The 24,679-nt window shown below is 38.1% G+C and overlaps 1 protein-coding gene across 3 annotated transcripts in view; it reads right to left on the reverse strand.

Moving 5' to 3' along the window:
- CASS4 (Cas scaffold protein family member 4) overlaps nt 1–24,679 on the reverse strand; it is a 63,097-nt gene that overhangs the window by 10,316 nt on the left and 28,102 nt on the right. For all 3 annotated transcript variants that reach the window (XM_027848930.1, XM_027848921.1, XM_027848917.1), the window contains exons 2-4: nt 18,234–18,668; nt 4,915–5,019; nt 3,573–3,644 (exon numbers count right to left, since the gene is read on the reverse strand). In XM_027848930.1, the coding sequence (XP_027704731.1) occupies nt 3,573–3,644; nt 4,915–5,019; nt 18,234–18,668 (612 nt within the window). The remainder of the gene's footprint in view (nt 1–3,572; nt 3,645–4,914; nt 5,020–18,233; nt 18,669–24,679) is intronic.

Below are 24,679 nucleotides of genomic sequence, written 5' to 3' on the forward strand. Positions count from 1 at the left end.
TTGGCACATAGGAAGTAACTAATAAATGCTCCTTGATTGATGTGCAGATGAAGAAATACCAGTTCAGAGATGTCAAATAACTGGCTTAAGCTGGTATTTCTTCATCTACACATTAATCAAAGAGAACTTATTAGTCACTTCCTATGTGCCGGGGTGAGACTGAGACTCTATCCCAGTTCCCCATCCCCAAATTCATTGCTCTTTTGCCTTTGCTGAACTGAAGGCTAAAAGGTTGCAGTAGTCTAAAATAATAATAATAATAATGGCTTCCATTGAAAGTCTACAAAGCATTTGAAAAGTTGCACAGAACAATCAAAAGCACCTGACCTTGAATTTTACTTCAACTTACATATTACCAAAACATATGGATTTAAGGAATCAATAAAGCCAGTGAACATTAGTAATTCTAGAGTCTGTCAGCTACTATCTAATACTATCATGCTTTGATAGAGAGTGGTTTCTCTGCCTCAAGTCTCTCCCCACCCCAGTCATCCTCTACTCAGCTGTCAAACTAATCTTCCTAAATCACAAATCTGGGTCATCCTCCTAATAAATAAATTCTGATGGTTCCCTATCACCTTCAGGATCACATATAAAATCCCATGTTTGGCATTAAAAGCTCTTCACAACCTGCCCCTTTTTACATTTCTAGTCTTCTTACACCTTATTTGCTATGTATACTCTGTGATCTTGTGACACTGGCTTCCTTTCTTTTCCTCCCACAAAACTCCATCTCCACATTCTGGGTATTTTCATTGACTGTCACGCGTGCCTGGCATACTCTCCCTTCTCATTTCAGTCTCCTGGCCTCTCTAGCTTCTAGTCCCAGATAAAATTCCACTTTCAGGAAGAAGCCTTTCTACTCCCTCTTAATTCTAGTACAATGCCTCTGTTGATTATCTCCAATTTATCCTGTATATATCTTGTTTGTACATACTTGTTTTAATGTTGTTTCTCCCTTTTGTTTCACAAATTCTAACATTAAGTGATTGCTTCCCCCTCAAGATTCACATAATTTATGTATGTCATCTATCTATCTATCATCTATCTATCTATCCATACACTATGAGCTTCTTGAGAGTAGAGATATTTTTAACTTTTGTTGTATCTCTAGTACTTGGCACAGTGCCTGGTATATAGTAGGCACTTAATAAATGCTCATTGACTGACTGACAGATCTCATTCATGTGGGTATTTCCTCCAATCATGAAGACCAAGATCCAGTCATGCATGCCCATCATGTGTGACTCTTGCTCATGTTCTTCCATTAGTTTGTCATGGGGGATCTTTCTGTTAATTGTGTGATGGTAAAGATGTAGTCTGTAAAAGCCTACTGTTTCTTTTTAATACCTAGTCAAAGATGCCTTTGATATATGTATAATTATTCTCAAAAAATTTATGAAGATTAGAAAGTAGGCTTAGGGATAAGCAGTTATTGATGTTCTTTCTGCATCTTTTTGGTAATAAAAAAAAGTTTAAGATTCCGGCGGGGGGCCCCCCCCCACCCCCCATATTTGGAGTCTTCCTCTCCTTCAGATCTCTTAGGAATTAGACCCTCAGAACATTCAAAGTATTTCACCTCCAGAATGGATCTTCTTTGTACAACTGGTACAAATACTTTTCCTCCCTCTTTGTTTTCTTCAGTGGCATTTGAGACCAGGAGATTCAAGTACAAGTGTAGTATTTCCACTGTCCTTGATGTAAAGAAGAGTTTTTTTGGCTGTCTTTCCAAAGTTTATTTAAAATGTTTTCCCCTCCACTGCTCATTTCTGTTTTATAAAGTAATACTGCTCATAATCTTCCACCTTTTTTCTCCTTAAGATTTTATAAGCAATTTTACATTCTGGACTTGGCTTTGCTTGTTTCTTTGCTTGTCAAGTCAAGCGTTTGCTAATTAAGGTGGCTTTTAAGCTCTTTTGTTTTCCTCATTATGACAACTGATTTATAGTAGATAAACTTCTATATGAAATTGTTATAATCGGTGTCAATGCCCCTTCTTCTACCAATTTCCCACTTGTTGGCATTAATAACTTCTTTAAATGGGTCAAGTCAGAGTTGTTTTAATTAAACACTGTATCTCTTGTTTTTTTTTATTCTAGCTTTGCATTAATTTTTATTGTTGCTCTTACAAATCAGCAGTCTGACTCTACACACAGAGCTGATGAGTCATTCTCTGTCTATTAAAATATAATCAATCTCTCCCTATATTAAATCAACATATACTTTGATACTGAATCACTACAATGCACAGTGCATAAGTGAAGATGCACTGTGCAACAGTGGTTTCATTCCTTCTGTAATATTCCTTTTTTCACCTTAAAAGAGAAATAAACAATAAAAAATTCCACCCTTTGTGTTGTGCTTAGATTTCTTTGCCAAACTCAGCACATTATGAGTTTTGGCATGACTGGAACTCTATAGAACCATGTCTCACTTTACTATCCCTCCTCTATTACCTGTCCTTTCTTCAGTTTTTTTTTATATGCTTTTTAAAAAATCTAAGTTAGATTGATAAGTTCACTGAGCAACAACACTGGTGTTTTTACACAACAGTCTCTTTTCTGTTTCATTGGAATTGTTTCTTTTTGTCTTTGAAATTTCATTCATAAGTGCTTCCCGTCATTCCTGGGCTGACTTCTCTTATAGGATTTTAGGCCAAAGGCCACCTTTCTTTTCTTGTAACCTTTATAGATCTATTTCCTAGAAATCTAAAGCATGCCCAGATTTTCTCTCCTCTATCACAAATGCTACCATTGAGTGATTGCTTCCCCTACAAGATTCCCATACTTTATGTGTATCATCTGTCTATCTATCTATCTATCCATCTATCTGTCAGTCTGTCTGTCTGTCTATATATCCATCCATCCATCTTATCTAACTCCATATCTATATCTATATTTATCCTCTTATCTTGGCCAGGCTGGAAGTATAGTATAGCTACTTATGGGCCCAGTCTCACTGCTGACTGGTAAAGAAGCTTAGTACTCCTTCTCCAGCTTGGGTCAGTTTATCCTTCCTTGATTAGAGTAGTGGTCCTGGTTCATCATACTGATGTGGTACCAAATGTAGACATTCAATGGGCTTTATCCCTAATGTTGTTGAGAACTCTTGAGCTCAAGTAAACTTCCAACCCACAACTACATCAGCCATACACACACATACACACACACACACACACACACACACACATATTTGACTAGGTATTAAAAAGGAACAGTAGGCTTTTATTTTATATATATATATATGTGTGTGTGTGTATATATACACACACACATAAACATACATATACATACATATAGACATATATATATGTCTATATGTAAAGGTTTCTTGATGCCTTTTGTTTTTACAGCAACCATTTCTGAACCAGATAATGCTTCTAATTCTGAGATTCTGTAATTCCATTAGTTGAATCTAAATCTTCTAACTTCAAATACAGTTCTTATTCCATTGTGTAATAGTGGTCTCCTTCTTTTGGAGACAATCTAATCTTAATTTCTGGTGTTTTGAAGCTTTTAATAATTTCATAATATCATTTATAATATTTACATAATTATTTATATTATACTCACATGACTCATTGGAACATGGATTCCTGCCTTTTCAGAGCTGGCTGGAATGTCATACACTTGTTGCTCCTGTTCCTGAGATAAGTTCAACAAAGGAGAAAAGCAAGATGATGAGTAATCTGATTCTCCTCAAGCCTCTCTTTAACTGAAACACAAATTCATGAAGAATTAAAGAAAGGCCTCTCAATTATAGAGTACATATTCTTGTGGTGCCAGTGTCATATACTGATGAAGAAGACATTTAATGTAAAACACACTTTTCCAATTTACCTTATCTATGGATAAAACCTTTCCTGTAGGTAAAAGCTAGAAGAAGAGTTTATCTCAACTACTTGATTTAATTTCTGTGACTTGTATTTAAGCTTTATAAACCAGAAGAATAAATGGGTTTTGGTTCCAAATAAAGTTCCTAATAAAAATATCATTCAAATTTTTTTTAGCTTACAGCATTTTTATTTTTCTTGACATGATGATATTATGTTGGGTATCACAATTCTCAAAGATTAGCATGACTTACAAATTTTAGTTTTCTACTATCATGAGAAAATTAAGGCAATTTACAAAAATTGACTTAGATACATACATTTACACATATGAAAATGTAAACATTTTTCCCTGGCTGAGGATTGAGTAACTTATGGGGGGAAACATAAGAAAAAAATTGGTTCCTAAAAAACTTTGATTCAACATGCATTTCAACTGCACTAGGATAGTAGCAACACATAACTTTTGTTCACAGTCATCATTTGAATTTACAGACCAATTTTTATTACGTAAAGTCCTACTATGATGCACCATCACGTATTGAAGTGACCTTCAGTTCTTGAAGGCCATGCAAAGGAGCATGAGACCTGGCAAGTATTGCCAACCTAGAAAGCCTTTGAGTACAGGCCCATCCATGACATCAGTGGTCTGAAGAACAGCGTTGTTTAGTTCATAGAAACCCATCACCACACTGGTTGAAAGATGATAAATTTTTTGGTCACGGCAGCTGTTGAAGACAGTGGACCTAGTCATAAGAGGGTTGCAATCTTTGTTGGTAAAACAAAGGTAGGTAGGTAGGTGGATCCAAAGGGTACCTACACTAATAAAATCATAGAACTATAGCATTTCTAGGACTGAAAGGATGAAATCATATGGCATGTGTCTGTTAGATTGCAGATATTTAAAAGTTTCACTAATGCCAGTGGCATTTTATTTGGAGTTATAAGACTTAAAATTCATTAAGAAATACACAAATAAAGCTAAGATGCAATTATCACATTAGATAAAGGACCCCAACTTCTGACTATAACTTCTGACACTTCTGGGCATAAAACATTCCTTAATTAGAAGACAGCCTTACCTTAGGAATCAAGCGACCTTGACTTTGTGGGGATGGAACATCATAAACTTGTGAATTAATAGTTGATAATGAGGTTGGAATTGGTCTGGGAAGTGTAAAGAGGTCCTGGGAAAGAAGAAGAAGAAGGAAATGATTAAAAAAGAAAAATATTGGACATTGAAATACTTGTTCAAAATTAATTTCTAATTGACAAAGATTATTCTAGTATATAACTAAATAAAGTAGAGAGATGGTAGTATAATGGAAAGATTCCTCATCTATATAAGTGGGACAATAAATGCTTGCATTATATACCTATTCATTCATTCATTTAACATGTGGCTAGCAAAATCTTATCAACCTCTCTTACAAAGGCAGCACATGTTCTGAAGTACTCCCCTAATCTTCACTCACCCTGGTAGGTGAAGGCCCCAGAGGGTAACTGCTGTATCTCCCTATCTGGGTTCAAAGAGTAGCCCATAGAGGTTGGGAGTGATGGTCTTCTAATGCAACATAACCCATAGGGCCCTAACAATGTGCTTTCTTCCATGACGATCAGTTGATATCAATTAGCCAAGTTTAATTGGATTTTAGAAAAGGGTGTTTACTAAGGTGGTTTAGTAAGAATATTCGGTATGAAATATCTCCCCAAAAGAATGTGACACACTGTCCCATTCCTACATACAGTGTCCAGGGAAAGTAGGCTTATGCTAAAAGAGTACGTGTTACAAAGAAGTAATTCACAGCTCCTAGAAATGCTTTTGCTGGAGCTCTCAAAATAATCCCATTAGGCATGATGAAGCTTTTCTACTGGGCTTCTTGAAACTGCTGTGTGTCTAATCTAGATTGTCCTTGATTCTCAAGGTACAAGCTGTACCAGCTTCTAGGGATGCTTCCAGGACTAGGAGGCAACAGAAAATACAAGATCCCCCAACCCTTTAATGTTCACAAGATCCCCCTCTGGTCAAGAGGGGAATAGGAGACCAAGACTGAGGCAGAGACCAGGGCCCAGGAGTTCCTTTCCCCTTCCAAGTGGTTACTTCTCAGGCACTTGGATGAGATGGCTCTCTTTTATGTCAGGAAATGATTAAATCCTCTGGCTTTCAAAGTGGATTGCTGTTTTATAGATGACCCATAGAGTGTAACCAAATTTCTGTATCTTATACCAATACAAATCCTGTGCTGTTCAAGAAGTGAGTCCAGTTCATTCAACAGCTTTCAAGGACTTTTTGATGAAGTACTTTTTGAAATTAGTCCAAAACCTATAACTGATTGATTCAAAGGAAATTTCAGAGTAGATTCATATCTAGTTCACATTTCTTATTGACTGTCTTATCTGATAAAAGTACCAGGCCAAGAGATCTTGTTGATTGCTTTTAGTGGGGTAGGGGTGGTTTGATTGAATAACTCAATCTACTCACACCCTTGCACAAACAAGTACCTACTGTGCATACTACACTGTGCTAAGCAGTCGGATAGATGCTAAGACACAGCATCCTGCTGTCATGGAGTTTAAAATCTAGAAGGGAGGTAAGATAAAACAAAAACCTAAGGAGGATTTTTTTACCTTTTCATCTCTGCCACCTAACAAAGTATTTGACACATAGTGGGAATTTAATAAATGCTTGTTGATTACAGACTTGTCAAACAAAATATATGAAGTTTGAGGGAGAGGCTTATTATGAAGGAATGAGGAGGGCTTCATGGAAGATGTGATATTTGAGTTGGGCTTTGGAGGATGAATGGTAAATGCAAAGGGAGAGGGAGAACATTGTAGGGATAGGAAATAGTGTGAGCAAAGGCAAGGATACAACAGAGTAAAATGAATATTTTGGGGGTGAGGCAGGGATAGTCTGGGTTATAAACTGGATGGAAAGAAGTAATAGGAGATAAAGCTAGAAAGGTAGGGCAGCACTAAACTAGAGGTCTTTGAGTGTCAACCAAAGGAGTTTAAAGCTTACTTGGTAAAAGAAATAACATGACCAGACTGTGGAATTGTTGTGAGTCCTAGAATTTAGAATGACTTATATAAATGTATATTATTAGTATTAAACTTTTTGGTATGCTACTGAGACAATGTCTGCTCAACAATATTATTTTGATAAATCCATTATTCTTAATTTTGAAAATGGACTGAAAGGTTAAGTCTTTCTCACTTGCATCTTGTTTTATGTAAACCAATATTGAGGATGTGTGGTTTAGTGAAAAGAACCTAGTCCAAGAGTCAGGGAATCTGGTTTTTAGTCCCTGTTGTTTCAGTACCTTGTCATGTAACTTTGGTTAAGTCACTTCCCCTCTCTGGGATTTATTTTTTCCTCCTCTGTAAAATTCATGGCTATATGATCAGGTCGTCAATGACTAAGATTGATTCAACTTTAACATTCTAGGATATATGAAAATTCAGATTTAAACAAAAACCAGATTAGGATGAGATTATTCTGCATGTATGGCAGAGGAGAAAAGGTTAGAGGATTCATTTTAAATGAATTCAATAAACATTTATGAAGCATCCACTGTATGCAGAGCACTGTCCTCACCATTAGAGAATTTATAAAATTTAGATGAAATATATTTGGGGGTATGCTGGTAAATGTTTCACAACCAGCTCTCCGAGGGAAAAATGTACCCACAACATACTTCTATTTTTGGTCTTCATCATTGACATTTTTTTCATCATTGTAAGTCTAGATAATCAACCATGGCCACCACCAGCACCACAATGACAACAACAACAAAACCAAACCCTGATTTGTAGCATTTACCAATTTCTAAGGTATAACTGTTCACATTGAAAATTTAGCAATTAGCTTTCATGAGTCCACACCTCTAGATATGTGCCTTACTGTCTTAGTGTTTATAGTTTGGTAAGGAGAGATAACAACTTACACGTAACTGTGAAACAAAATAATACATAATATGAATATAGGAGTGCTGGGGGAAGAAAGGATTATGTGAGATCTGGGAACAGGGATGCTTATTATCAGTGAGTTGAGGAGCAGTTGTTACAGGAGGCTTCTGAGGTTCAATTTATAATTATAATGATAATGAGAATTGTGGAAAAGGTCTGATTTTTCAGTCGTTAAATACTCTGGGTACAATATCATTGGACCATTCTATTATCTAGAAAGACTTTGGGATCTCAGTCAGATGAACTAAAAGCAAGAACGCTAGTCTTCTTCTTTTTTCACCAACTAACAATGTATTTTTTCACCCAAAGTTATCCCAGTGAAGATGTTACTAATGGCTCTGATGTGTTTTGAGTTCTTGCAGTTTAGCTGACTTTGTTGACTATGTGCTGAATAACTAGTATGGAGGGCTCAAACCTTCAGAAAGCAAAGGAATTTTCAAATACAATAAACATACTACAAAAATGCCCAGTTCTTCTCAGAAAATATGCTTAAAGAAGGGACACAATTAAAGAAGAAGTATAGAGAGTCAAAAGGAAAAGGAAAAGCAAGAGGTTACAGGGTGCTAGATAGAAACTCCAAATCAGGAACTACTTAGAATGGGCTGACTTGCTTAGCAAAGTTGATTCATGATACATACTGTGAAACATGAAAAAAAAGCCCCTTTCCTCATTTTAGATTTTTAGCCTGAAGTTAAACCTGAAGCCAATTGGACTCTTTACATGATTTAAAATAAGGAAGTCAGCTCAATTTATAATTCTAAGAAAACTGGAGTGTTGTTGTCATTGTTTTCAAAGTAACTCAAAAAATTTCTGGCCCTTGGTTCTAGGCCCAGTTCTGCAACTAGCTCACTCTCTGAATTTAGCAAGTCATTTCACATGTCTAGGCTTCAATTTTTATATCTGTAACATTAAGGATTTCTCCTAGAGAAATGTTAACCCCCTGCCAACTCTAAAATTCTATGAATTCTCAAAATTACTTTAGTATCAAAGATTTACAACTCAAAAGGGACCTCAGAGGCTGTCTAGCACAACCTGCTCACTTTATTTATTTTTTTTAAATATTAAGCTGAAAAATTTTTTTAACATCACATTAATTTTGAAATATTCTACTCCCTCTTCCTTTGTAACAAAGCAAAAGAGTTAAAGACAACAAATACAATGTATGCAACACACTGAACCATAGTCTACCACCCCTCTACAGGAGGGTTATGTATTTCCACATCACTTTTCTGGGGCAATGAATAGTTGTTAGAATTACTTAGCATTTGGTTTCACTTTAGTGTTCTTTTTATTTACATTATTATAGTCATTGTGCATATTTTTCTCCTGGTTCTACTCACCTCATTCTGTATCAATTCATCAATGGCTTCCCATTTTTCTTAGAATTTCTCGTAGTCCTAATTTTTTAATGGCACAGTAATATTTCATGACATTCATCACAAATTGATCACCCCCTAATCTATGTCAACATTTTATAGATGAAGGAACTGAAACCCAGAAATGTTAAATGACTTCCCCCAAGTCACCCAGGTAGCAAGTGAGAAAGCTGAAATTCAAACCTGGGCTCTTTGAAAATCCAACCCTCTTTACACTGTACCACACTAACTCCAATAATGACCAAAAATAGCTGGCAATTGTACTGCATTTTTAGTTTGCTAATAACTTGACATACTTTAGTTCATTTGATCCTCATGACAATTCTATGAGATAGATACTACAGGTACTATTATACCCATTTTACAGATGAGGAAACCGAGATCCAGGGAGGTTAAATATGGGCACACTACTACCAAACGGTGTGTATTGAATTTCAATTCAAGTCTTCAGGCTCTTTCAACTTTCAGCAACTCAAACTAAGGTATCGGGAGGCAGAGCCAAGATGGCAGAGGGAAAGCAGTGACTTGCTGGAGCTCTCCCCCCAAACCCCTCCAAATACCTATAAAAAATGGCTCTAAACAAATTCCAAAGCAGCAGAACCCACAAAAAGACAGAGTGAAACAAGTTTCCAGTCAAAGATCCTGGATGGTTGATCAGAAAGGTATATCACGCCGGGTGGGGAGAGGAGCACAGTTCAGCATGGGCATGCAGGCCGTAGCAACCCTGGAGCAGGCCTCCGAGGACTGAATCGCGGGCAGCTGTGGCAGTTTCCAGACTTCTCAACCCACGAACACCAAAGACAACTTGGAAGGTCAGTGGGAAAAGTCTGTGACTGCAGTGAGAGAAGGAGCTAGGTCTCAGCCGCCTCCGGGGGCGGTGGCTGTTCCCTGAGCTTCTGGCCCACAGACCGAGGGGGAATCAAGTGGCCGATCAGAAGGGGATTGCAGGTATCTCTTTGCCAGTGCTGAGGCAGGAATCTCTTGCTTTGCCCATGCTTGGATCTGGGTCACAGTTCTGAGGGGTGGTCCTAGGGCAAGTAGGATTGCTGGCATGGTGAAGCTTCTTTTAGCGGTGGAGAGAAAACACCTTGCCCCTTATCATAGCACCTTGGAAGAACTGAAAATTTTCAGGTCCCTAGAAGTATCTCTGAAAACAGCTGTACAAACCCCCGAAACTTGGGACAGTACATTCTCCACACTGGAAGCAGACTTTTACCTTAACAAAGAGTTTAAAACTCAAGTAACTGGCTGGGATCATGAGTAAGCAGCACAAAAAGAGTCAGACTATATTATCTTACTTTGGTGACAAAGAAGATCAAAATATACAACCAGAAAAAGACAACGAAGCCAAAACTTCTACATCCAAAGCCTCTAAGAAAAATATGAGTCAGTCCCAGGCCTTGGAAGAGCTCAAAAGGGATTTTGAGAAGCATGTAAGAGAAGTAGAGGAAAAACTGAGAGTTTTGCAAGAAAATCATGAAAAACAAGTCAACAGCTTGCTAAAGGAGACCCAAAAAAATACTGAAGAAAATAACACCTTAAAAAATAGCCTAACCCAAATGGCAAAAGAGGTCCAAAAAGCCAATGAGGAGAATGCCCTAAAAAACAAAATTGGTCAAATGGAAAAGGAAGTCCAAAGGATTACTGAAGAAAATACTTTCTTAAAAATTAGAATAGAGCAATTGGAAGCTAGTGACTTTATGAGAAATCAAGACACTGTAAAACAAATTCAAAAGAATGAAAAATTAGAAAACAATGTGAAATATCTCATTGGAAAAACAACTGACCTGGAAAATAGATCCAGGAGAGAGAATTTAAAAATTATTGGACTATCTGAAAGCCATGATCAAAAAAAGAGCCTAGACATCATCTTTCAAGAAATTATCCAGGAAAACTGCCCTGATAATTTTAGAACCAGAGGGCAAAATAGAAATTGAAAGTATCCACCAATCACTTCCTGAAAGAGATCCCCAAAGGAAAACTCCTAGGAATATTGTAGCCAAATTCCAGAGTTTCCAGGTCAATGAGAAAATATTATAAGCAGCCAGAAAGAAATAATTCAAGTATTGTGGAAACACAATCAGGATAACATAAGATTTAGCTGCTTCTGCATTAAGAGACTGCAGGGCATGGAATATAATATTCCAGAGGGCAAAGGAGATAGGATTACAACCAAGAATCACCTACCCAGCAAAACTGAGTATAATCCTTCAGGGGAAAAAAATGGTCATTCAGTGAAATAGAGGACTTTTAAGCATTCTTGATGAAAAGACCAGAGCTGAATAGAAAATTTGACTTTCCAATATAAGACTCAAGTAGAACATGAAGAGGTAAACAGGAAAGAGAAATCATAAGAGACTTATTAAGGTTGAACTGTTTACATTCCTGCATGGAAAGATGATATTTGTAACTCATGAGACCTTTGTCAGTATTAGGGTAGTTGGAGGGAAAAATTATATGTATGTATAGCATATATATATATATATATATGTATATATATATATATATAGAGAGAGAGAGAGAGAGAGAGAGGGCACAGGGTGAGTTGAAGATGAAGGGGTCATATCTGGAGAATAAAATTAAGGGGTGAGAGAGGATTATACTAGGAAAAGGAGAAAGAGAGAGGTAGAATGGGGTAAATTATCTCACACAAAAACAGAGAAGAAAAGACTTTTACAGTGGAGGGGAAACAGGGGAAAGTGAGAGGGAATGAGTGAATCTTATTCTCAAAGGATTTGGTTTAAGGAGGGAATAACATACACACTCAATTGGGTATGGAAATCTGTCTTACTGTACAGGAAAATAGCAGGGGAAGGGGACAAGAGAGTAGGGGGATGATAGAGAGAAGAGGGCAGATTGGGAAAGGGGGTAATCAGAAGCAAATACTTCTGAGGAGGGACAGGGTCAAAAGAAAGAATAGAATAAATGGGGGGGTGGGATAGGATTAAGGGAAATAGAGTTAGTTTTTCACAGCATGTCTACTATGAAAGTTAACTGCACATATATAACCTATATTTAGTTGCTTGCCTTATCAATGAGGGTGGGTGGGGAGGGAGAAAGAGAGAAAAAAAAATTTGGAACCCAAACTAAAGGTATCTAATGATTTTAAGATATGAACAATGAAACTGAATTATCATTAGAATTTTACATAGCTAGTGATTTGAGGTTTGTAAAGTACTTTACAAATATTGTCTCATTTTATCTTCATAAGAAACATTAGAAGGTAGATCCAAATATTATCTCTATTTTACAGATGAGGAAACTGAGGCAGAGGTTAAGTGACTTACCCAAGGTCACATAGTAAATATCAGAGGCAGAATTTGAACTCTGGTCTTCCTGACTCTAAGTTCAATACTCCATCCTCTGTACCACCTTTCTATCTTAAGGAAAGTCCTTATATTGTACTCTGTGCAGGCCTACCAACATAAGTGTAACCAGAGGGGAGGAAGTTAATAGTAGAGATTTTTATAATTCTATTACCCTCCTTTACAAGAGTGTATATGTACATATGTATAATGGAGGTTTGACACATGTGTAGACCCCTTTAGCTTGCCCAGATGACGCCTTCACATGGTGGATGTTAGGGAGCTCTTTCTAGGAGAATGGTGATGGTGGGTAAAAGACATGTATTCATCGACATTCTGTAATTGGCTCCAGTTGACCTTCCATTGATTGGGAGGAAACATTTTCCATTGGTTACTATAGCCAGAACTGTGGGAATTCAGGGAGGCTTTTGGGCTTCAATGATTTCCCATTATTCACTCTTGTTTTTGTCTTCATCTTCCCCCTGGTGATATGAGAGAATCAGATGGAAATACCATGCTGTAAGGTAAAGACCTATGAGGTTTTCCCACTTTAAGGCCATATGGCCCCCAAGATGGGCTTCCTTGTCCTTTCCATTGGTTGTTTTTCATTCTAGACGTAGGGAGTGGATTCTCTGATCTTGGAAGTTTCAAAGGCCAGGAGAGAGAGAAAATGGAATCCTGAAGTTGTAAACCAGGCTGGGTTCTGTACCCAACACAGCCTTGATGCCCTGAGGAACAAGGAGAGTTCTTCAGGAGTGACCTTCCTTTGGGAGTGACCTTTTGGACAGCAGTCTAATGGAAGGACTCATCTGGCAGCAATGCCTCCTTTGGATGTGAACTTGGTGGGACCAATACTACGTAAGAATTGAGTGGACTGGCCCAGAAACCAAGGTAGTATATGGAGGAGGATGCCCTAGAGATGTTGGGGTAAATGTTTGTACATTTGTTCTTGCTATAGCTTTAAAACAAATATTCCTTTGTAAAAGCTACTTGAAGAACTGGGAGTGAAATCACTACCACCTCCAAGCAAATTCAAAGAAACGTAACTGGAGCTTATATACTACTGTCCACCTCTTCCACTAATGAGGGTAGGGGCTAGACTTAGATGATTTTAAGGTACCATCTAATTCTAATCTTATATTCCTGTACCTTTTTGTTCCTCCTAGTAAATGCTCAGAGAAATTTTTGCGTTTTCTTGCTTATTGTTATTAAAAAATGGAATGGTGGGGCAGCTAAGTGGCGCAGTAGATAGAGCACCGCCCCTGAAGTCAGGAGGACCTGAGTTCAAATCTGACCTCAGACCAATCACTTGACACTTACTAGCTGTGTGACCCTGGGCAAGTCACTTAACCCCAATTACCTAAAAAGAAGGAAAAAAAATGGAATGGTTATCTACTTGTTCAGAAATCCTTAGGTTTCTTTCCACCTAGGAGCAGGAGAAATCGTTAAACAATTTCTATTGGTTCAGTGGAAAGAGTGTTTGGAATCAGATGACCAGGGTTCAGATCCCTTCTTTTTCACTACCTATGTGACCTCATACAAGCCACTTAACCACTCTGGGTCTCACTTTCTTCATCTTGTGAAATGTGGATGTTGGACTAGATGGCCCCAAAGGTCACTTATGGCTCTTTAACTATGATACTATGATTTCACAAATACAGGAAAGAGAAAGGAAACAGATACAACTTAACAAAAGACTGAAAAGTTTGAATGTTTCCAAGGTCTCTAAGTAGAACTGAAAGTCTGTGTGTCAGTCTCAGGAGTTCTACTTCAGCTGCTAGGGAGTTCTAGTTTTTGGTTTCCATTTGGTTTCAGGTGATTTGTTATTACTAATGAAAGCACGTTTCTAAAAGGCTATTGCATGTGAGTGATTAATAAGCATTTACAAAGCAAGAAAAGGCATCCACCTTAGCATCAGACCAAGAACCAGGAGATCTGAATTTAAGTTCCAACTTTAAAACTTACTAACTGTGTATTCATGGGCAAGTCATACATCCTTTCTAAAGCTGTTTTCTCATCTGTGAGGTGAGGATAATAATATTGCATTATTTGTGAGGGAAGTACTTTAAAAACCTTAAAACTATTATGTTATAATTACATGTTACATTCTAAGTACTATTTCCAAAGAGAATGATTTGGGGGGGGGGTTAGCCAATGGGGTTAAGTGACTTGCCCAGGGTCACACAGCTAGTAAGTGTTATGTATCTGAGGCCAGATTTGAACTCAGGTCCTCCTGAGTCCAGGGCCAGTGCTCTATCCACTGCGCCACCCACCTGCCCCCAGAGAATGATTTTAAAAGGAATGATGTCTTATGCCTTCTAAATAATAATGAGGGGCTAAAAAGGTTTTTATTAAAAAAAAATCTTTCATTTCTTTGGTATTTCCAAGAATGATAGATGAAGCACAAATTATAGGGGGCTAAAGTTGGAGGCCAACTGTCCAATTCAATCTAATCCAATAAATATTAACTAAGTACCTACTATGTGCAAGGCAAATGCAAAATAGTTCCTATCCCCAAGGAACTTATATCCTACTATCCACTACAGCATATTCTGAGTTAGTAAAATACCCACAAAATAATAATAATACAATTAAAATAATATAAATAAAAATAATACAAAATAATAAAAATGCCTACAAAAAATCATAGATCTAGAACTAGAAGCAACGTCAGAGCCATTTAGTCCAATCCTCTCATTTTGCAGAAGAAGAAACTGAAATCCAAGGTCACACAGTGGCAAGATTTGAACCCAGATCCTCTGGTCTTCCCACTGTACTATGCCACATGTTCTGTTAGTTGAGTAAAGAAGTTAAAAATATGGCAAGGGCTAAAATTAAATTCATAGCAGCATGGTTTGTTTCAATAGGCTGTGTAAAGGTAACTTTTTAGTCAGCTGTCCAGGGAACAGCTGAGCATGTGAGAGTCTAGGCTCCATAGCAGTTGTTTCAGAGAGATGATCTAGGATGCCAAGCTGCTTCCTGCACTAAGCCAACTGACAACTTTATGGTGCTTATAGCAAATGCCCAGCAATGCTGGAGCACAGTGCAATTGTTCCTTGTAACAACTGTGTTGTTGTGTAAGATGTAGCTCAGGGACTTATGAAATGCAAACTATTCAGAACCTTTTAATAACATCTACTTTCTGTTGCTGACTGTGAAAAGAGCACTAGATAGTAAATTAATAGATTGTCAGGCTTTCAGTAGCAAAAAAGGTTGCAAATTGAAGATCCTTCTATTCTCTCTGCATAGAATTTTTAAGCTAGCATATTCTCAAAGGTAGCATCATTTGCTGTTTGCTGGATGCAAAACAAATGTGGCATAGAAATGTGCCTGTGATGGTAAAGGAGGAAATGATAATCCTGAATAAGGGCACCTAGGTCTATCTTGCATTCTTAGCATTTGGTAAAGCTTTGTTCTTTGGAGGGAAAATACTTTATGGTCTTCCTCTCTTCCCTTTGAATCAATAGAAATGCAGTCTTGTCTAGCATCTCTACCTTTAAGGAATGCCATGAACATCTCTCTTGTACTATAGCAAATCAGAAGCTTAACAACAAAACAAAACAAAACAAAACAAAACAGACAGTAGGAGACCATTCAATTCTCTGTGATGTTTGTTAAATGCATAGGAGAGCATTTTTTTTAAACAAAAAATGTCAATCATATGTTAATAGAACTAGAAGGGCCCTTAGAGATTTCCTAGTTCAATCCTTCTATTTTCTAATGTATGAAATTGAGGCCCACAAATATAAATTACTTCCGCAGTGAAAGTCACTTTTTAACTTCCCTAAGTCACAAAGCAAGTTCATGGCAGAGCTGGGACTAAAAACTCAAGTCTCCTGATACCCTTTAGGATACCATCTTGGCAAGGCAAATGAAAATCAGTTCTTACCCCCAAGGAACTGACATCCTATTCCCTTTTCCCCATTCATATTTGAAGAGATACTAGTCGCTAAGATCTAACTCACATCCAGTTTAGACATAAATGTAGCATTTCATGGAACATAAATGCATTTTAAAAATGGAAATGCATTGTAAGGTTCTATTTTAAGTGGATGGTTAAACTTTTTTCTGAACTTGTCAACTCTAACATATGCACATCAAGAAAAGTTAACAGCTAATGAGGAGAAAAAATATTAGCTTTAATATATACCATAAATATGGAGGGGTTTTTTCCTGTTAGGAGATGAATTTTCTGAATGTCAATCCATACTGCATGTTGAGTATTTTGTTCTGTTTTACCTTGTTTTCTCTAGTAGTGGTAATAGGGTGCACTGAGTCATCTACACTTTCTCAACTGTTCCTAAGATACTTATCCACAAGAAAGCTGGACAGACTTAAGGAAATCGTTTGTGTTCAGGTGATAGAATTTTTATTTAGCACAGAACTTTGCATATAGCAGCTGCTTGAGACATAGTTGTTGAATTTAATTCAAATAAACATCCAAACAATCAATCAAGAAATATTTATTAAGCACCAACTATGTGCCAGGTATTGTGCTAAAAAGAGATTGAATCCACTATTGTATCACCAGCAGCAAACATTTCTTAATCATTCACTTTATAAGACTGTGGTTAAAAAAAGAAAGGCAAGATATTTGATATTTGCCCTTGAGAAACTTACAATCTGCCTGAGGAGACATAACACAAAAATGACAAATGCTGATAGAAGGTAGCATAAATTTAGTGCCATAGAAATGTCAGAGACACTCAGCGTTCCAAGAAATCAAAGAAGGGAATGATCATGTACAGAAGTAGGAAAAGCTTCATGAAAACTTGTCAGCACCATGGCTAGGGGGAAAAGCAGAGAAAATAGCAACTAGCTCTCTCAGCGCTATAACTAAGAAGAAAGCAAAGCTGGACACACCATTATTGGTATACGGGGGCACCATACAGTTTTGACACTTAAGGAGGAAGAATAATGGAAGCAAGATTTGGTTGTTTATAAAGAGAGGTTCAGCTAAGCCTATAGAAATTTGGAAGGGATATGACAAAGGATTATTTGTTATCCTCAGAAAATATCCTTGACATGGCTATTTCTTTCCCAGTGTGCTTACCCATACAAAAGTGGCCAGTAGGGCAGTGTTCCATATGCAATTTCCCCCTCCTCCTTGAACATGTTGTTTGCTATGGCTACACTTGATAGCTTCCTGCTATTTTGGTACTAGTGAGTCTGTGATTATGGACAACTAGGATACATTTCTGACCCTGCCCCATTCACAATGAGGCATGTTTAAAAGCCCCAGATGAAGGGGCAGCTAGGTGGCACAGTGGATAGAGCTCTGGCCTTGGAGTCAGGAGGACCTGAGTTCAAATTCGGCCTCAGACCCTTGACACTTGCTAGCTGTGTGATCCTGGGCAAGTCACTTAACTCTAATTGTCTAAGCTAAGAAAAAAAGAGGCCAAGATGTAAGAAACTTGGCTTGGAAGGGGAGGGTATAGATAACTGGAGAGACAGCTGAAAAACAATTCCAATAGGAAGAGAAACAGTGTGAGCAAAGTGGGAAAGGGATGTATATGGTGTTTATGGACAGCAACAACCAACTGAATTCATTAGCCTAGACAAGAAAATTAATGAGATAAGCACATAGTACTAATTCTACCAGCAAAATATTTCTGCTCATAATTTCCTAACCATTCACTGAATAACACCAATTATTCATATTCAAAGTTATGCAGCAGTCAACAGATTTTCTGAGATGTAATTTCTCAAGTTCTATACTGTATATTTCTTGCTATGTGCCAATGTACATACCTGTTTAGCAAAGGTTGGAGTCTTTTCAGTGAAAATTTTTGCTGTGGTCAGTGGTGCAGGTTGTTCATAGATTTGATCAGTAGAAGAAGCCACAGGCTGGGGTAACTTCACCCAACCAACCATCTGCTCATATACACCTGGTGGGGCAGGTCTGTTGAGCTCAGAGGGCACGTGGCAAGTCTTTTCTGGACTGCTGGGTAATTCTTCCAAGCTATTTTGGGAGAAGAGAGAAAGTCCACCCTCTTCAGCATCAGTGAGGAGATGGAGACGATTTGCTGGGGCCAGCCCTTGTCGACCATGAAGTGAACACTTCCACCACCCCTCACTTTCTGGGACATTCTTTTCTAGAATGGTCAGGATGTCTCCTCTCCGGAAAGCCAACTCATCAGCACATTCGGCATGGTTATCATACAATGCTTTTGCCAAGATACACTGCTGAGGAAGAAAAGATTAAATTAATAATAATACCTAGTTTAACTTTTTAAAGGAATTTCACAAACATGTTCTCATCTTATTCTGGCAACAATTCTGTGAGGCAGAAAGTAGTCTCAATTCTGTAACTGGGGGAAACTAAGGCATAGGTACATAAGGTCACATTTGTCTAAGGTCACACAGGTAGTCAGCAGCAGGGCACTGACTGCCAGACTCATCCTATTGTCATTGTGTACCATACTATCCTGTCCAATGTTCACTAAAACTTGTTGTTTCAAAAGGTTACAAAGAGTAAATCTCACTTTGCTCATATTTTGTTTACTTTTAATTCCAACAGACAATGTGGTTTTTATGGTTATTGTTTATTGCTGATAATCATAATCATAATTATACCAGAGTCCTATTTCACTGTCTCATTCAAAGTATGAAAGTAATCTCGGGAGTACAAACTCTGGCAAGTCTTAAGAAGCTAAGAAGTCTTTGAGTACAAACCAGGTGACAATGTTTGTATGTGTGGGGTCCGAGGACCAACATTGCTAGGTCCAGAGGAGCTCATCACCAAGAAGACTGGCCACCAGATGAGACATTTTTTCCCCCAGCAACCTGAATTGGTGGAGGGAATATCCATATAATCACAGATCCTTGAAATTTCATAGTGAATATAATCCTATACACCAAGCCATATCCATCTGCATTGAAAGTTTCAGGCCATCCCAAGTGCCTAGACTACCTTCCCTTTTCAGCTCTATATCACAGAAATCTTAGTTTCTTTCAAAGTTGAGCTCAGATGCCATTTCCTGCAAGAAGACATCCCAGATCCCCCAAAAGTACTCTCCCCTTCTTCAAATTATATTGTATTTTTTGACTACTCAAATGTTATTCTCTCCCTTCCCTAACATCTCTTAGGAATCCTCCCTTCCCCCACTAGAATGCAAGCTCCATAAAGGCAGACATTGTTTTTCATTCCTATTTTTCCCTTTTGTCTTTATATCACCAGTGCCCAGGACATGGCCCTGCCTTAGTAGACACTTAATAAAGGCATACTGAATTGAGTTTAATTACTACTTTACTCATTTCTGGGAATGAAACTTGACAAAGGGGAGAATGAATGGTACTGCATCCTCTTTGCTGGTGAGGGGTATTTCCACCCAACTTCTACTTCCTATGCCTAACAACAACAAGTCTATGTGAGATCCTGTGGCTTGCTGCACAATTTAAGCCTTGATTTCCACAGGGGTTTAGAGAATGTATGATCAAGTTGTTGGAAGCACCCAGACTTTCCCAAGCCGAAGGATCAACTACATGCTTCATGCTGCATTAGAGGATCTGAGGATTACAGATATAATAACAATAACAACTAACATTTATATGGCACCTACTATGTGCCATGTGTTGTGTTAAGTGCTTTACAATTATTTTTTGATCCTGGTAACAACCCTGGTAGGTAGGTGCTATTATTATCCCCATTTAGCGGCTGAGGAAACTGAGAAAAATAGAAGTTGTGACTTGCCCATGGCCACACAGATAGTAAGTGTTTGACACCAGATTTGAACTCAGATCTTCCTGACTCCAGGCCTAGCGCTCTATCCATTGTACCACCTAAGTGCTAACATAGTCTTGCCCTCTCAGGAAACAACCTCCCCAAGAGGTTGAGTCCCCAAAGGTCACACAGGTAGTAGGTAACAGAGTTGGGATTTGAATCTGGTTTTCTGACTTCAGAGCCAATCCACTTTCCATTGTACTGTGATATCATATGTTAAACATAAAAGTTGCAAATTATGCGGTGAGAGGGGACTCTATTCATCTAGTCATTAATTCATGAGCACAGGGCTAGGCAAAAATAGAAAGCAATCTATGAATAGTCTCACAGTAGTCAAAGAATCATAGATCTAGTGCTGAAAGGAACTCCAAAACCCTTTTAGTCCCACCCTTTAATTTTGCAGATAAGGAAACAGAGTGCCAAGGAGGTTCAGTGATTTGCCTAAAGGTCATACACATAGTAAGTGACAGAGGTAGGATTTGAACCCAGGTCCTTTCACTCTAGAGCCAGTGCTCTTTCCATCTGGCCATAATTTAGGGAGAATGCCCCCAAAAAATTTTGTGGGAAACTATCTTTATCTATCTATTAATGTATTAGCACAGAGCCAGGCCCTTGGGCAGGCAAAAGAGGGAATGATCTGTGATTAGGCTCACAGTAGTCACTCCTTTGGGTTAAGAGATTAAGAGCCCCAATATAAATGTTTATAAGTAAACAGGCAAGGATAACTCATTGAGCCATTATTATCTATTTACATTTTATCACAACTCTACTTAACAGATTGATTTGTGACACAGAGAATAGAACTCTATTCCTTAAGGTCACAGAATAGTTTGTTTTGGACTGTGTTTGTATTGGGGGGGGGGGGTAAAAAGGGGAGAGGGGGGCTGGAAAAAGGCATAAGGAATAGGCTGGACAGAATTGTGAAGGGACAGTGCAGAAGTGAGAGAAGAGAGGGAATAAACATTTATAGAGTGCCTACTATGTGCCAGGTAGGAGAAGCTAGGTGGCACTATAGTGCACAGAATGCCAGGCCAGAAGTCAGGAAGACTTATCTTCCTGAGTTCAAATGTGGCCGCAGGTACTTACTAGCTGTTTGACCCTGGGCAAGTTACTTAGCCCTGTTTTCCTCAATTTCCTCACCTGTAAGTAAGCTGGAGAAGGAAATGGTAAGCTTCTCTGATATCTTTGCCAAGAAAACCCCAAATGGGGTCAGGAAGAATCAGACATAACTGAAAATTATTGAACAATAAAAATGTACCAGACACTGTGCTAAGCAAAGCTTTGAGGTAGGTAATATTATGGTCCTTTTTTTTTTCTTTTTTTACAGTTGAGAAACTGAATCAACCAGAGGTTAAGTGGCTTGCCCACAGTCATACAGTTATTAAGTTTCTGAGCCTAGATTTGAACTCAGTTCTTCTTCACTCCAGGCCCAGTGTTCTATCCACTATGCCATCATCTGCTTCAAGACAGGGACTGCTCAGAGAGTAGGTCTAGGTAATCCACCAAAGCAGGGAACCCACCAGCAGTTTTTACTGGGCACATGAGACAGAGGAGGGAGAGTCAAAAGAAGCACAGAGCGGAACCCTAAGATGTAGAAAATAAATTTCCTGAAGTTGCAGTTTTGCACTGTCAGTCCATATTCCTGCATGTTCAAATGTGAACAAGGCAGTCACGTTCAGATAAGTACTTACATGTCTCAATTATTTTTGGTGTGGAAGTCAGAAAAAACAGGGGTAACAGATAAAATATATACTAGATGACTCGATTTTGAAATCTCCATGTAATCGCAGACCATCAGTTCAGACATTTGTTTTTGTCTCTTTTCTCCCTTTCCCTCCTTTTTATATGAGAGTAGTAACCAGTAATAAATGGAATGATGCAAATTTCTGATCTGCAAATCCTTTCTTATTTTCTGAGCAGTGATTTGCTCAAAGGGAAGCAGCAAGGGCTTGTGTTATCTGCAAAAAGGGTCATGCTCATTTAGGCCAATTCAGGGGACGTGGTAGAAAACTAAAATTTAGGGAACATGTTTTTAACATCTGCTCTGCACAACACATCCTGGGAGAAACAGAAAACCACAAACCCAAACCTACTACCGAATTTTCCATGAAAGGCATTTCAAAATGGGCTGAGAAAAAGGCAACAGGCCATAAAGAATCTGCAAAATAGAGAACACATGTCCTGGAAATGTGACGCCTTGTGCCTTTGTCCAGAGCAAATGCTGCAAAGTAACAGCTGGTCTGAAGTGCATCAGGAGAAGCGAATGGTGGCAGCTGATAGAAGTGGCCTGTTGTGGATGGCAAGACCATCTCCTCAGTGATGGCCACAGAACAATGAGCTCTTTATGTCCTTCCACGCTGTTCTCAACTCACAGCTGTTACAGAAAGCCAACAACAGTCTCCTCTCCTCTCTTGAGGATTAGTATATTTCATTAACATATTTCTTAGCTTTGAATGTGTTAACTCAAGTCTTGATTCTAAGACATATATGACTTTAAAATATTTCCATTTCTATCAGTGTTATATAAAAATCTTATCATAAACAAGATCCCACCCTAAGGTGGAATTTTGGTACAGATGACCAAACCAATCAAACCACCCCAAAATGACATATTCATTAAAGTATTTCAAAATATATTTAATAATAATCAGCATACTCATAAAAATATTTGAAAATGTATTTATTACTAAACAGCATATTCACTAAAATATTTTATAACATTTATTAATAACTTATTTATTAAATGTCTACTTTGAGGAATAACACAGTATAGAAGAAAGAGCACTGAGTTAGGAGATAGTTTCAAGGGGGGCAAAGGGGGGGATTACTACCTGTGTGATCTTAAACAAGTTACTTAACTTCTCTGATCCTCAGTAGCCTCACCTGTGAAATGGGGATAGTATTAGCACTATCTGCCTGATGAGGTTGCTTTGAGGAAAGTGCTATAAGAACTAAGTTGTTATTATTACCCACCACTATGCTAAACACTGCAAGGTTATGCGAAGAGTACAATCTATATAGGTGAGGATTTGATAAGTTAACTATCAAAAAAGAAATAGTACTGGGACTAAATATTTGGGACAGCAGTTGCCATTATACTGGAAATGTTCAGAAAGGCTAGTTGGTAGAGAGTTCTATTTTTTATGTGGGAATTCCATTATCCTCCTAACTGCAAGGTACTTGGTAGTATATAATGATAGGTCAGGATTCCATTATTCCCTCAAATTGTTTTTTTAAAAATTCTTTCACAATTTTGTGTTACTAAAAAGAAGGGAAAAGTGGAGGTACTTGAGCTGCCTAATTTCAGATTCCCTCCTGCTTATATGACATCACCAGATGCTGTGCTGGGAGTATTCTATGGTATGAAAGACTAGGTTATGTTTGGAAATTCAGACTTCACTTGGCTCCGACCCCCCATCCAGAAACCTTGGAAAGTTTCTCCACTGGACAGCCTAAGAGGCTGGCATCAATTCCACTTGGCCCCATCAGCCATCACTAGTAATACTGGAGCCTTGAGTAAATAGTATGAAACCTGTCTTAAATAAACTTTTAAAGACAAATTCAGTTGAAGGGAGGGGACAAGGGGAAAAGAACTGTGAGCCCCTGTGGATGCTGCAGGCTGCCTTTGAAGTAAAAGTAGGACAGGAAGTGGGGGTGAGGGGCAGGGGAAGGAAAGAGTGAGCTGGGGCAGAACGTGAGGTGGGAGAAGAGGAAGGAAGCATGCCATCTAGTAGCTCCTATTTTAATTCGATATTCTTAATGCCCCAACCAGATTGACCAGAGCCTACCTAATTAGGTGCTAAGTTCAGTTGTTTTTGCAGAAAGTACAAATGCTGTTAGTGGCCTCTAAATGCTGTTGCCTAGGGCAAAGCTCCAATCACCCTACCCTAACTATGGCTTTGGATCTTATGGCAATCAGAAGAAGGGAAGAGTTAAGAGGTAGCCTATATTAAACCACAAATAACTGATAGTAACCCCAGATTTAAAACATCTTGAAGTGTTTCCAAAGTTTTTATTAATCCTTGCCCCACTTCTAGTTTGTATGTGTGTATGTGTGTATGTGTGTGTTAGTTTCCCTAGTAAAACTGTAAGCTCTTTGAGGGTAGGGGCCGTGACTTCTATGTGTGGCACCATGGTGGATAGAGAGCCAGGATTGGAGGAACTCAGGAAGACCTGAGTTCAAATCAGTAATCAGACACTTACTAGCTATGTGATCCTGGACAAATCACTTAACCTCTGTTTGTCTCTGCTTCCTCATCTGTAAAATGGGGATAATAGCATCTTCCTCACAGGGCTTTTGTGAGGATTGAGTGAGATAATTATACAGCATTTAACACAGTACCTAGCTCTTAGTAAGTACTATACAAATGTTAGCTATTATTAGTATTTATTAAATTAATTAATTTAAATAATTGATTATTTAAAATATTATTAGTAGTATTAATATTATTAAGTAATTCTCATAACATTGAGA

This window comes from Vombatus ursinus, unplaced genomic scaffold (assembly GCF_900497805.2).
Source record: "Vombatus ursinus unplaced genomic scaffold, bare-nosed wombat genome assembly UNPS02000580.1, whole genome shotgun sequence".
NCBI lineage: Eukaryota > Metazoa > Chordata > Mammalia > Diprotodontia > Vombatidae > Vombatus > Vombatus ursinus.